Raw genomic sequence first — 13,952 nt, 5'->3', positions numbered from 1 at the left:
TTCTGCTTTCTCCACTAGCCACCCGCACCTCTTCAGCTCAAGACCCTTTCTGCCTACTCCTACTCTAATTTCTAGCTTCTCTCAGCTCTGGGGACTCTTGTATGGAGTCTGTGTTCTGCAATTTAGTATCACTCACCTCTGTTAGTCTTGCCCCCTTAGTATTACTATGAAATTCCTGAGGTCAGGAACTTTATTTTACACTCCTGTATCCTTGGTGGTGCTTTAGATACTACACATGATTATTAAGTGCTTTAAAAAGTCATCTGGTTTCTTTCTTTCTTATCTAAATGTATTTATGCATTTATTCCTTTATTTCCTTTATTAAACATTTGTTGAGAATCTACCGGGGGCTGGGGAAGTAGGGATGAAAGGCCTACTTGCCATCCACGTTTCCTGACTGATTTCCACAGCTTCCCCGAACACTCTACCCTCTGTGCCTGGGGCAGCTTAGAGGCCTTCTGTTACTCGTATTTACATTAAGGTAGAACATTATCATGCAGGCTTGAAGCAGAATAAAGTCTTCATGCCCTTTGGATCTTAACCACACAGTCCCACATGGGTCTGCTTACTATTCTAGCCCATGTACAATGTGGAGAGAGTGAAGGAGAGTAGAAAAATGAAAAGAGAAAATCATAATGCTTGCGTATGAAGACTGATCTGCAGGGATGTTCATTTCAGTGTTATTTAAATCAGAACAGAAAGTTAGAAATGTCCTAATCGGATCAATCCCATTGTAGAATATTCACTGATGGAGAAAATATATAATAAGAGAGCACTGAAAATGCCAGTTATAGAATAGGTGGTCTTTACAATGGGTGTCTATTTTTATTTGACAAAATCCACTGGGGGAAAAAATCTCAAAGTTTTAACTTCAAAACACTAATTGTGAGTATACCCAAGTGATGAGATTATAAATGATTTTTCTTGAGTATGAAGCATTTTCCAAACTCTCTAAAATGATCTTGAATAACTCTTTAGTCACAAAAAATAGGCAATTAAAAAAATTTTTTAAGGAATAAGGAGATCAAGAAGAGAATCTTCCCAAAATAGGAGAATCTTCTGAAAGAATTTACTCTTTTACCTCATTGTTCAGGCCTCACTCACTGATAAAGCCTACTGTAAAGGCTGCTTCTTCACTGACCATATTTAGGAAAATAATAATGCACATGTATTTTTATCTACTGTCCAACTTTTGTCTTTTCATTTTTTTTTAATTTTTATTTATTTATGATAGTCACAGAGAGAGAGAGAGAGAGGCAGAGACATAGGCAGAGGGAGAAGCAGGCTCCATGCACCGGGAGTCCGATGTGGGACTTGATCCCGGGTCTCCAGGATCGTGCCCTGGGCCAAAGGCAAGCACCAAACCACTGTGCCACCCAGGGATCCCACTTTTGTCTTTTCAAATACATATATAGTAGATAAAGAAACAAGTGTTACGTCTTTCTCCCTCATAAAACACTGCTTTGTCAAGCAAGTCAGAGCTGCTTAGAATCCTGGTTGTTATATAAATTAAACCAAATTCTAAAACACAAGCAAACAGACAAACCCACAAGTAAAGCCCTTTCCCAACCGACTATGCTAAAAAACTTAAAATAATATCTCAGTGATGTTTGGACAAATGGAAGGTGAGCTGAAAGGTAAAGAAAAAAATATGGAGACAATTCCCCACATTTCCCAATAAGGGCACCTTAGGGGCACCCTGCATAGACAGGCACATTTGCTAGGTAAGAATTGGATGAAGAGTTGTCCAAATAGAAGCCTTACCTTGGTCTGGAATGTACAGAACATGTGCGTTAAGAACGGATGCTCCCAGGCCAAGGAGAGAACTCTCTTTTCTACCATTGTACACTCAACATCGTCATCCATCAAAACCACATCTTTCTTTAAGGCTTTTATTGCGAAAAATTGATTGGTTTTCTTGAACTCTGCTAGGAAGACCTAGAAGGAAGGGTGAGAAGTAATTTTATTTTAGAAGTTGATCTCACACTCATTAAAGAAGAGACAAAATTCTGAGAGAGATCTGTGTTGGGTGAGAAAAGAGGATTTCTTCTCCAATATCCCTTTATAGAGACAAAATAAAGCACTTTACTGATTTTAGGATATTACCTAGTAGTTTCAGACATGCTTTGTACCTTTCAAAGGATTCCACAAAAGTACTGTATAATTGGATGGGTTACTCTCAGTCCCTGAAAAATTCTGTTTAAAAAAATATGACCTGTCTGCCTAGGGAACTGAGTAAATTTATAATATAAATCCCCAGGGACTAAGTGCATACTGAAGGAAGCAAGAATAAGCAGCAGAGAGGGAGGAAGATTTGATTACACTTGAAACATCAGTGCAAATGAGCATAAAACTTATATGCTTAAAGAATGTACACCATTTCATCTGATGGCATAGATACTAATGCCATTTTTATCACCTACTATGTGCTACACACTCTGCTATGCTTTATATGTGCTACCTAATTCTTAGCTCAGAACTCTCTGCAAGACAGACAGTAATTTAAAAAAAAACAACAACAACTGGGTTTAAAGACTTAACTTAAAGAATTAACTTACTCAAATTCATGGAGCTACTCAGTAGGAAAAAAAATCTAATTCCAAATTTACTTTTTCTACTTGATTTCATGGATCTTATATGAAAGGACACCAGATGGCGTATAATGGGGAGTTTCTACAACTTTTGCTTTTGCAAATGATGCAACAGATGACTGACAATTGTGAGGACATGGCATTTGGAAGAAGAAAACTCCAGCTTGGGTCTCTTTTCACAGACATTTACTAGCTGTGGGAATGTGGGCAAACCAATTAACCTCTCTGGGCTTTAGTTTCCTAATGTGTAAAAGAGATAATTGTCATGACATTCTCCAACTTGCAAGACCATTGTGAAAATCAAATGACTACCACATGGGAAAGTGATTTGGAAGCTATAAAATGCTCTCTAAATGACAGTTATTAAGAATACTTGTCATTTGTTTCTTGACTTTTAGGGAATGTCAAAATCAATGACACCAAACCACTACTGAAAATGCATGTGTCTATATTTAAAATAATATGGCGCAGATATATAGCTTTGAGGGTAGCTGGCTTGATAGAGGGCATAGAACTTAGATGAGAATGCAGGCAAATGGATGATGTGCATACCTCCAGAAAACAATGCTATTTTTTTTTTCCTGGACCTCAAGGTAAATTGAGAATAAGAATATAGAGGCTACCATTTTGATGAGAAACCATACTTTCTATCTATAGCTAAAAAAAGGTGAAAAACAAGTTTTGGAGTATTCTCAGTGTTGTAAGAAAGGGAGATATGGCTGTCCCATTTTGCTTTGGTGCTTCATCCTCCTCTCTTTGAGCCCTATGGTTCTATCTTCTCAGTCTGTAGGGACTCAGGGTCCTGATGGCGAGGGGCATACTGCTTTGGACAGAGAGCAGAGGATACCTGAGGCTCTCAATTGTCTGTTGGGATATTTTACTAAGGCTTGTAGGTTTAACTTAATGTCTTTCTTATTAACCTTGTTCATATATAGAAACCCACATGGGAACAAAGAAAGATAAACATTTCATTAACAATTAAAAGTACTCTTTTGGTAATTGTTTCTTTCAATAAAACATTCCCAAGCCAGCCATAAACTAAGAAGCTGAAAAGGCAATTTCCATCTCTATAATGGGCTTTCAATTTTTGGTAACAGGTTATAATTGCACATTAATTGATGCTAAATTATAATGAAGACTGGCTGTAAAATTGCCTATCACACAGATTAACACCAAATGAGCCTGCTGTGTTTCATATTATTGTGGAAATGAACTAAAAGAATTAATGGATATCAGCTAGTTTGCAGGGCAGAACAGATTTTGCCAAAAGCAATGCACGGTGTTTCAATCCAAACCCAATTGTAGCACAGTGTCATTCAGCTGTGGTGATGCTCAGTTGCATTCTAGTTTATTATTAAATAAACTGGGTGAGTTTCCTGGCCAAAGACCAGGGAGCAGATGTGGAGCATAACGCTGGCTTTGTATGCACAAATTCATAAAACAGTAGTCTCTGGCTAAAATTTTCCGAGGAGTTTCATCCAAGACTAGGACAACAGAGGGTGCCATTAATATAGTAGATATCCTTAATATCTAGAATAATCTTACAGTTAAAGTTCCATGGCATCTCTTTTTACATTCACTAGCTTGAAATTTTTTTCCATCACTGATAGTTGATTGTTAAATTATGTCATCTTCCTTCTTTTCCTCTTGTCCTTTGTGACTGACAGAGACGGCCCATAACTTGAGTGTGTGGCAGAAAGAGTTTAGAGGAGGGACTTTCCCCCATGAAACTTTTCTCATGACTCTTAAACTACAGCTTTGTGATGAACTGAATTGTGTCCCCTCCAAAAATTTACATGCTGAAGTCCTAAACCCTGGTACCTCAGAATGTGACTATGTTTGGAAGTAGGGTCTTCACAGAGGTAATCAGGTTAAAATAAGTTCATTAGGGTGGGCCTTAATCCAACATGACTAGTGTCCTTATAAGAAGAAAATACTAGGACACAGATACACACAGAGGGCGATCATGTGAAGATACAGGGAGAAGATGGCTATTTTTTATTTTATTTTAATTATTTTATTTATTTATTTTTTTGGCTATTTATTTTATAAGCCAAAGACAGACCTCAGAAGAAACAGCCCTACCAACACTTAGGTCTTAGACATTTGGCCTCCAGAATGAAAAGAAAATAAGTTTCTGTTCTTTCACTCACTCAGTTGTGATACTTTACCTTCATCTTAGCAAACTAATATAAGACTGAGGACATTTGATAGAGAAAAAAAAATTGCATTCAAATTAAAACAACACTCCAAGTTTGAGAAGGAAGCAAAAGAGAATCATCAATAACAAAAAATCCTGTGTGAAACAGAAACTGGCTGAGGTAGCTTTTCATTTTTTTGATGTCCAAATATACCAAACTTATAAGTGTGTGGGATATGCATCTTTGAAACAAAATGGCTTGGGAACAATGATTCCCAGGAAGCAGAAACCACTATTTCCTAGAGTTCTTGGGTTTCCTTTTTATTAGGACTCCTCTCTATGCTGTTAAAAAATGCACAGGAGAAATGTTCTCCACATACCCACAACCAGTCCTTATCCCATGAGTTTGAGAGCTTTGCTTTTCAATTTCTATAAGATGGTCTACAGAATTCCATAGCGTATGTCATACCTTGCCAAAACTTCCTTTCCCCAACATTTTGTGCAAGATAAAATCCTCGATTTTTAATTTCATATGTACAGATGGTCTTTCTACATTCGGTTCAGGTTCCGGACGATGGCATATTTTCTCCACCCCATCCAAAGGAGACTCCCAAGAGATTCCTTGAGGCTCTGAAAATAGTAAGCCAGTGGTTAAAAATAAACAAGGAACAATGGAGGATCATTCTATTATTTTGAGAACACTTTCTCTTCCACTTCCCACTCTGAGGCTCCATGCACAAAAATGGAGAGAAGGGTCCTCTTTGGTGGAAAGGCAGTACCTTCCGCCTGTGAGCCTGGTACTTGGAACATGGACTGTATCTCTTATCTACTCAACAGACTGGGAGAAATTTTATGTTAAGAAACATATTCTAATTAGTAAAATACCACTATGCAAAACAAAGGAGAACTTTAATGTCAAATCATGGACAAATAAAGATTTTAAGCAAATTTGAGGAAAAATGGTTCTCAGCTACTTGCATGGCTCACAGGCATTGTAGCATCATGTGATGTTGCATGTGAGGGAAGAGGAAATGGAAACCAGACTGCTGGAGATCAGAATTGCATCATCCTTTACTCTATTCAAGTCAGCCAATTTATTCCACACCCAATGCCAGAGGAAGTGCAGAAAACTTTTTTGAAAATATCCTCCTTTCCACTTACAACATTTCTTTCCCTAAGATTTTATTTATTTATTCATGAAAGACATAGAGAGAGAGGCAGAGACATAGGCAGAGGGAGAAGCAGACCCTCCGTGGGGAGCCCAATGCGGAACTCGATTCCAGGATCCCGGGATCACACCCTGAGCCGAAGGCAGATGCTCAACCACTGAGCCACCCAGGTGCCCTTTCTTTTCTTTTTTATTGAAAAATATTTGACACAATATATTATGTTAATTTAAAGGATACAACATGTTGACTTGATACATTTATATATTGTGACATAATTTGCCATTTTACAATAGCACCTCTATCACATCACATAATTTCACTTCTTCCTCGTGGTTGGAATAATGACATTTCTTTTATTTTAAATCTCTGGATATACCTTTCTTCTCCCTAAGTCCAAGGAAAGTCAGTAGAGGCATCCCCCTAGTTTTGAAAGTTCGCCTTTGCCACTTTTCTTTCATTAAAGATCTACATTATTACCTGTTCTCGCTAACCGTAAAAAACCTGGAGAGGACTTTGTCTTTTACAGAAAAAAAAGAGAAGTGCAAATAATATTCAGCACTGGTTTTGCAGTGGGCCAGAAGAGGCAGTACACCTGAGTGAGAGCAGTGCCACCCAGCCCCTTTTGTGGAAACAACACTCAGCACCTGAGCAACCAGCTGAAAAAGTTTTGAACTGTGTGAACATCTGTGCTTGATGTTGAGTATTCTGTGCCTCTGTTAGCAACATGTGTTCTAGGCTATCAGAAAAGCCTAAGGTGATTTTTGGGGCCTAGGAATACTAAAAAATTGTTCTATGTAAATTAACAGTAATTGCTTCTTTGCTTTATGCCATTCTGGCTTACAAAAGATTTTTCAGGGAGTCAAGGGGAAGATGGTGGAGGATCCGAAGCTTACCTCATCCCATGGGCACAAGGTAATAGCTACATCTATGCAACTAACACTGAAAATGGTCTAAAGGCTGGCTGAACAGACCTTCCACAGTTGATTACAGACAAAAGGCCACAGTGAGAGAGACAGAAGGAGTGGAGATGCACTTAGGAGCCAAACCCCTGTGAGACTAGTCACAAATGGGAGGGACACCACAAGCATAGAGAAGCCACAGGTGCCACAGGTGCCAGAGGTGCCACAGGCCTGGGTGGGGGACTTGCAGTGGGAAGACAAATATCAATAACATTTGGCTCTGAAAACCAGCGGGGCTTAAAACTAGCAGCTTTAAAAATCAGCCAGTCTTAACTTTGGGAACTTTTAAATAATGAGAGGCCTTAACTTTGGGCAGAGCAGGAGGGTGATAGGAAACTGGGTCCCTACTATATAGAACTTAAAGAGCCACCATAATAACTTGGTCCAAGACAGCACAGAAGCAGCAGTTTAAAAAATGGCTGGGGTTATACATGAGGAGGTCTATTAATTAATCTTTGAATGTGAGCTGGAGGGTCAGGGATCCTCAGGAGATTTCTCTGGGAACCAAACTGCTAGCAGGCACCATTTTCTTCCTCTTCCCAATCCTAGATAACCAGATGGTTGTGAGCACCATCAACCTTGCTAACACCTGCCCCAGTGATCACCTGTGGACCTGCCATTCGACCTGCCCACTTTAGCAGCATCCCTCTAAAGCAGGTCTTGCCTCACCCTCCACCCCCAGGAAGTCCCAGTAGAGACCAGTACCACTCCAAAGTGACTCCTCCCCTGGGGAGTAGGAGAGATAACTTCACACACCAGTGCACCCCCAGTTCCAACAGCTGAGTCTCCTAGCTGGCTGTGCAGGGAACAATCCCTGCCACTCAGGGTACCTGCAGCTATGGCAGAAAGGCTAACTCCAGATAGGCTGACTGATGACCTCACCAACCAACAACCCCATAGTGGCTTCTGACAGGCCTCTCAACAGCTTGGGGAAGAAACCCTGCCCTGTGCACCCACAGCAGGCAAAGTGGGTCAGTACAGCCAGCTGGGCTGAAGGCAATTATGGCTCAGCCTCCGTAGTAGGGTAAATGCAGCACAACCAGGGATACCTCTAGAGCTCCCAATTCTGATGACCAGGGGGACTGCACTACATGATACCACAGGACTTCTCATCAAGGCCATTACTTTCAAGACCAGAAGATGTAGCTGAATTACCTAATACACAGATAAACAAAATGAGGAGACAGAGGGGTATGTCTCAAAAGAATAAGATGAAATCACAGTGAAAGACCTAAATGAAATGGAGATGAGCAATTTTCTTGATAAAGACTTCAAATTAGTAGTCATAAAAATACATCCTGGATTGAGAAAACATTGGATGATCTCAGTGAGAACTTCATCAAAGAGATAGAAAATATATATATAAAAAAAGAACCAGTCAGAGGTGAATAACGCAATAACAATTGAAATAAAATTACACTAGAGGGAATCCACAGCAGGTTAGAGAATGCAGAAAAACAGATCAGCAATCTAAAAAGGAGAGTAATGGAAAGCAACCAAGCTGAATAGCAAAAAGAAAAAAAAAGTAAGAGTTTAGTTAGGGAAGTCAGCAACACCATCAAGTATAATAACATCTGCATTATAGGGATTCAAGAAAGAGAAGAGAAAGAAAGGGGAACAGAAAATTTATTTGAAGAAATAATAGCTGAAAACTCCCCTAATCTGTGGGAGAAAAACAGGCTTTCAAGTCCAGGAGGCACAGAGAGCCCCAAAGAAGATGAACCTACGGGGGTCCACAACAAGACACATAATGATTAAAATGGCAAAAAGTAATGATAAAGAGAGATCTTAAAAGCAGCAAGAAGAAAGAAAAGAGTTACAAACAAGAGAGACCCCATAGGGCTATCAGTTAATTTTTCAGCAGATATTTTGCAGGCCAGAGAGAGTGACATGATATATTCAAAGTGCTGAAAGAAGAAAATCTGCAACCAAGAATACTCTATCCAGCAAGGCTATCATTCAGAATAGGAGGAGAGGTAAAGAGTTTCCCAGACAAACAAAAGTTAAAAGAGTTCATTGCCACTAAACCAGCTTTATAAGAAATGTTAAAGGGAATTCTTTAAGTGAAAAGAAAAGGCCATAATTAGAAGAAAGCTATGAAAAGAAAAACTTTTACTGGTAAGCATAAACATTTATTAAAGACAGTATAGTGGTTAGAACACAAAAGTAGTAAAATCAATTATATCTACAAAAATTAGTCAATGTAATCACAAAATGAAAGCATGTAAAATATGACATTATATACATAAAGGGTGGGGGAGGAGTAAAAATTCAGTGCTTTTAGAATGTGTTAGAACTTAAGTGACCATCAACCTAATCTAGACTGCTCCACACATACGATGCTATATATGAACTCAATGGTAAACACAAATCAAAAGCCTATGATACACAAAAAATAAAGAGAAAGGAATCCAAGCCTAACATTATAGAAAGGTATCAAATCACAAGGAAAGAGAGTAATGAAGGAAAGAAAAAATAGAGAAAAACTAAAAAACAGCCAGAAAACAATCAACAAAATGGCTAGAAGTATATACCTGTCAATAATTACTTTAAAGGTAAATATACTAAACACTCTAATCAAAAGTCTCAGGGTGACTAAATGGATAAAAAACCAAGACCCATCTATATGCTGCATACAAGAGACTCACTTCAAACCTAAAGATACATACAGACTGAAAATAAAAAAGATGGGAAAACATATGCCATGCAAACAGAAGTGAAAAAAAAAAAAAAGGCTGGGGTAGCAATACTTACATCAGACAAAATAGGCTTTAAGACAAAAACTGTATCAAGAGACAAAGAAGGGCACTAAATAATGATAAAGGAGTCAACCCAACAAGAGGACATAAAATTATAAATATTTATGCACCCAGCATTGGAGTACCAGATTATATAAAGCAAATATTAACAGATGTAAAGGTAGAAATGGACAGTAATACAGTAACAGTAGGGGACTTTAATATCTCACTTATATCAATGGATAAATATCCATGCAGATTATCAGTAAGGAAATGGTCGCTTTGAACAACATATTAGAGCAGATGGACCTAACATATATAAAACATTCCACCCCAAAACAGCAGAATACACATTCTTTTCAAGGACACATGGAACATTCTCCTGAATACATCACATGTTAGGCCACAAAAAAGTGGAGATGGTTCTTTGAAAAGGCAAAAAAATTAATAAACCTTTAGTCACAATCAAGAAAAAAAAGATTAAAAAACAAATAAAAGTCAAAAATACAAAATTAATATACAGAAATCTGTTGCATTTCTATACACTTAATAAAGGGAAAAAGTCATTAAGAAAACAATCCCATTTACAATTGCATCAAAAAAAAATAAAATACTTAGGAATAAACTTAACCAAGGAGGTGAAACCTGTACTGTGAAAACTATAAAACATTGAAGAAATTGAAGATGACAGGATCAAATGGAAAGATGTCTGTGCTCGTGAATTGGAAGACTTAACATTGTTAAAATGTCCATACCACCCAAAGCAATCTATAGTTTTCAGTGTCCCTATCAATCCCTATCAATCAATCCCTAACCCTATCAATATACCAACAGGATTTTTTTTTTTCCCACAGGATTTTTCACAAAACTAGGACAAATAATATTAAAATTAGCATGGAATCACAAAAGACCTTAAATAGCCAACATAATCTTGTGGAAGAACAAAGCTGGAGATATGACCATCCCAGATGTCAAGATATATTACAAAGCTATAATTATCAAAACAGTTAGGTACTCCCACAAAAACAGACACATAGATCAATTACACAGAATAGAGGGTCCAGAAATAAACCCATACCTATATGGTCAATTAATTTATGATAAAGGAGGTGAGAATATACAATGGGGGGAAAAGTCTTTCTTTTTTTAAATAGTCCTTTCAACAATGGTCTTGGGAAAACTGAACAGTTATATGCAAAAACCCAAAACTGCACCTCTTTCTTATACTAAATACAAAAACAAACTCACAATGGATTAAGATTTAACTGTGAGACCTGACACCATAAAACTCCTAAAAGAAGACACAGGCAGTAATCGCTTTGACATCAGTCTTAGCAACATGGATAGGTCTCCTGAGGCGAGGGAAACAAAAATAAAAATAAATTATTGGGAATACAACAAAATAAAAAGCTTCTGCACAGTAAAGGAAACCATAAACAAAACAAAAAGGCAACCTGGAGAATGGGAAAAGATATTTGCAAATGATATATCTGATTAGGGGTTAATATCCAAAATATACAAAGAACTTATAGAACTCAGCACCAAAAACAACAACAAAAAACAAAAACAGCAACAACAACAACAACAAAAAACAAAAACAAAAAACCAAAAACAAAACCTGATTAAGAAATGGGCAGAAGACCTGAACAGATATTTTTCCAAAGAAGACATACTGATGGCCAACAAACACGTGAAAAGTTGCTGAACATCATCAATCACTAGGGAAATGCAAGTCAAAACTACAATGGGATATCATCTTACACCAGTCAGAATGGCTGGTATAAAAAAGACAAGAAATAACAAGTACTGGCAATGATATGGAAAAAAGGAAGCCTCACGCCTTGGTAGTGGGAATGCAAACAGATGGAGCCACTGTGGAAAACGGTACGGAGGTTCCTCAAAAAATTAAAAATAGAAATACCCTATGATCTGGTAATTCCACTACTAGGTATTTACCTAAAGAAAATGAAAACACTAATTAAAAACGATATATGCATTACTATATTTCTTGCAGCATTATTTACAATAGCCAAAGTAGAGAATTTAAAAAAAAGGTTTCGCAGAAATACTATACTTTAGGATAGTGGGGAAAAATCTGTATTTCATGCTGTATCGTGAAACTATTCTGTTCCTGGATTCACATAGGCATATCCTCTAGTGAACTGCTTTCAGAAAGTAGGGGTAAACTTCCATAATGTCACAAACGTTGAGGTCCCACCTTTCTACTCTTCAATTTCCCAAAAGAGTCTCCAAGGTATGTAATAAGATGGTCACCTGTGGCATTTCCACCATTAAGATTTCTGGTAGATTTATTTTGCAAAACCTTTTAACAGTGACAGGAAGTAACATTCTAAAATTCTAAGGAAACTTCTGCAGTTCTTTACTACAGACCTATTCCATTTTCTCCCTGCCCCCACTTTCCACCCTCTTATAAATGTTTCCTAATGGGGCACATTTGGATTTCACTTCCAAGATGTAGGAGCCTCTTACCTATCAGACCAGGTAAATGGAGAATTTAAATGCAGAAGACTCAGGTTAAGGTTGACCAAGATTAATTACTGACAATGTTTCTATTGAGGATCGGGATAGCTACCTTTTTTCCCAGGTGCTGGTACACATGGAAGCCTTGCTTCACCTTTTATGGAGCATGGGAGACCAATTTCAACCGGACCTTCTCTGAAGATGTGTTCAGTATCTCTTAAGCAGCGAGCCTAGATAACAAACAAAGAGTCAGACCACCCACTACTGTCAGGACAGCTTGGCCTGCTGCCCTTGGGGATGAAATCCATTGAAGATTCCTAAATGCATTAGATAACTAACATTCTTCTTTCCTTCAGCACTCTTTAGGGTCCCATACCCTGTAAGAGTCTATTATATTTTGTGCACAGCTGAACACGTTTGTTTCCTTCATACTTTTCTGGGGGGGGGGCGGGCAACTGGTTTCTTCCATGCTATCTACATCATTTGGTCACAAATAAGAATGGAAAGTCAATGTATGGAAAAAGAACTTACATAAACAACATCAAGTCTTAAAGAGGGTTTGTTCTTGGATACGGAAATTCCACACACTAGTGCTAATGCATGTGAGTAAATGACAAGGCAAAAGTCATCCTGGACTCCATGTTCTGTGCACATCTTAGGGATGAATCTAGCAAGTATGTAGGTATAAAGCTTGTAATGAATCCTCATTTTAATGAATTTGTTTCTGCCCCTGCTCATTCCACAAAGAATTTTTTTAAAAGATTTTATTTATTTATTCATGAGAGACACAGAGAGAAGGCAGAGACATAGGGAGAGGGATAAGCAGGCTCCTCACAGGGAGCCTGATGTGGGACTCGATCCCAGAAATCTGAGATCACACCCTGAGCTGAAGGCAGATGCTCAACCGCTGAGCCACCCAGGAGTCCTGTCATTCCACAAAGAATTTAAGATCTTATAAAGATCTATGCAGGACAAAATCATTAAGTAAGTAAATATCTCAAAGTGGGGATATGTGCATGAGGATGAAAGTCAGAGGCAAGACAAGTGCTCAGGACCAGACTCCATGTTGTCCCATAGCTCCAAGGGCAAACGGACTAGAGTAGTCTTTGCTGAGTTGAAATTGCAGGAACTGGGATCCCTGAGTGGCGCAGTGGTTTGGCGCCTGCCTTTGGCCTGGGGCGTGATCCTGGAGACCCGGGATCGAGTCCCACATCGGGCTCCCGGTGCATGGAGCCTGCTTCTCCCTCCGCCTGTGTCTCTGCCTCTCTCTCTCTCTCTCTCTGTGACTATCATAAATAAATAAAAATTAAAAAATTAAAAAAAAAGAAATTGCAGGAACTTAACCTAAAATGCTTTCTTACCTGTTGAGTGCTCTCAATCATTGCCAGTGCTTCAGCCATTAGCTTCTGATTTATGCCACAAAGGTTGGCCACCTTTGTCTGGCATCTGTGATGTACGTTCATGCCACATGCTGAAAAGGAGAAAGAGACACTGAACAAGATGAATAGAACTCACCGAGTGGACTTTGCACAGGACTGTTTAAGGTACACAGATATTGAGGAGCAATTGGCAAATCCCTAGAGCCCTCTTCCCAGCAGAAGGAGAGACTGCATACAAATAAATTAAGGCATTGCTTTTATGATGCCACTACACATCCAACCCCCTTCCCAAGACCACACCAGATGCTCTTCCATGTGAGGCTGCAGAATGACTCCCACTAGAGGCAGAACCAGCAGCACTGAAGGCTGCTGTCCATGTAATGCATTACACTGTGCCATTGCTGAGGAAAAAACTTGACACTGGGTCTCTCTGGTGGAGATGTGCAATGCTGGGATGGAAGGTGTTCAATTCCCACTCTAGATTGGAGCCCATGC

At 38.6% G+C, this 13,952-nt stretch overlaps 1 protein-coding gene across 4 annotated transcripts in view; it reads right to left on the bottom strand.

The window, feature by feature from the left end:
• PRKCQ (protein kinase C theta) overlaps positions 1-13,952 on the bottom strand; it is a 171,584-nt gene that overhangs the window by 84,158 nt on the left and 73,474 nt on the right. For all 4 annotated transcript variants that reach the window (XM_041767935.1, XM_041767934.1, XM_041767937.1 and 1 more), the window contains 4 exons: positions 13,440-13,549; positions 12,191-12,308; positions 5,201-5,361; positions 1,765-1,938 (listed from right to left, as the gene is read on the bottom strand). In XM_041767935.1, coding sequence (XP_041623869.1) covers positions 1,765-1,938; positions 5,201-5,361; positions 12,191-12,308; positions 13,440-13,549 — 563 coding nt within the window. The remainder of the gene's footprint in view (positions 1-1,764; positions 1,939-5,200; positions 5,362-12,190; positions 12,309-13,439; positions 13,550-13,952) is intronic.

This window comes from Vulpes lagopus, chromosome 8 (assembly GCF_018345385.1).
Source record: "Vulpes lagopus strain Blue_001 chromosome 8, ASM1834538v1, whole genome shotgun sequence".
Taxonomy (NCBI): Eukaryota; Metazoa; Chordata; class Mammalia; order Carnivora; family Canidae; genus Vulpes; species Vulpes lagopus.
This window is presented reverse-complemented; position numbering and strand designations above follow the sequence as displayed.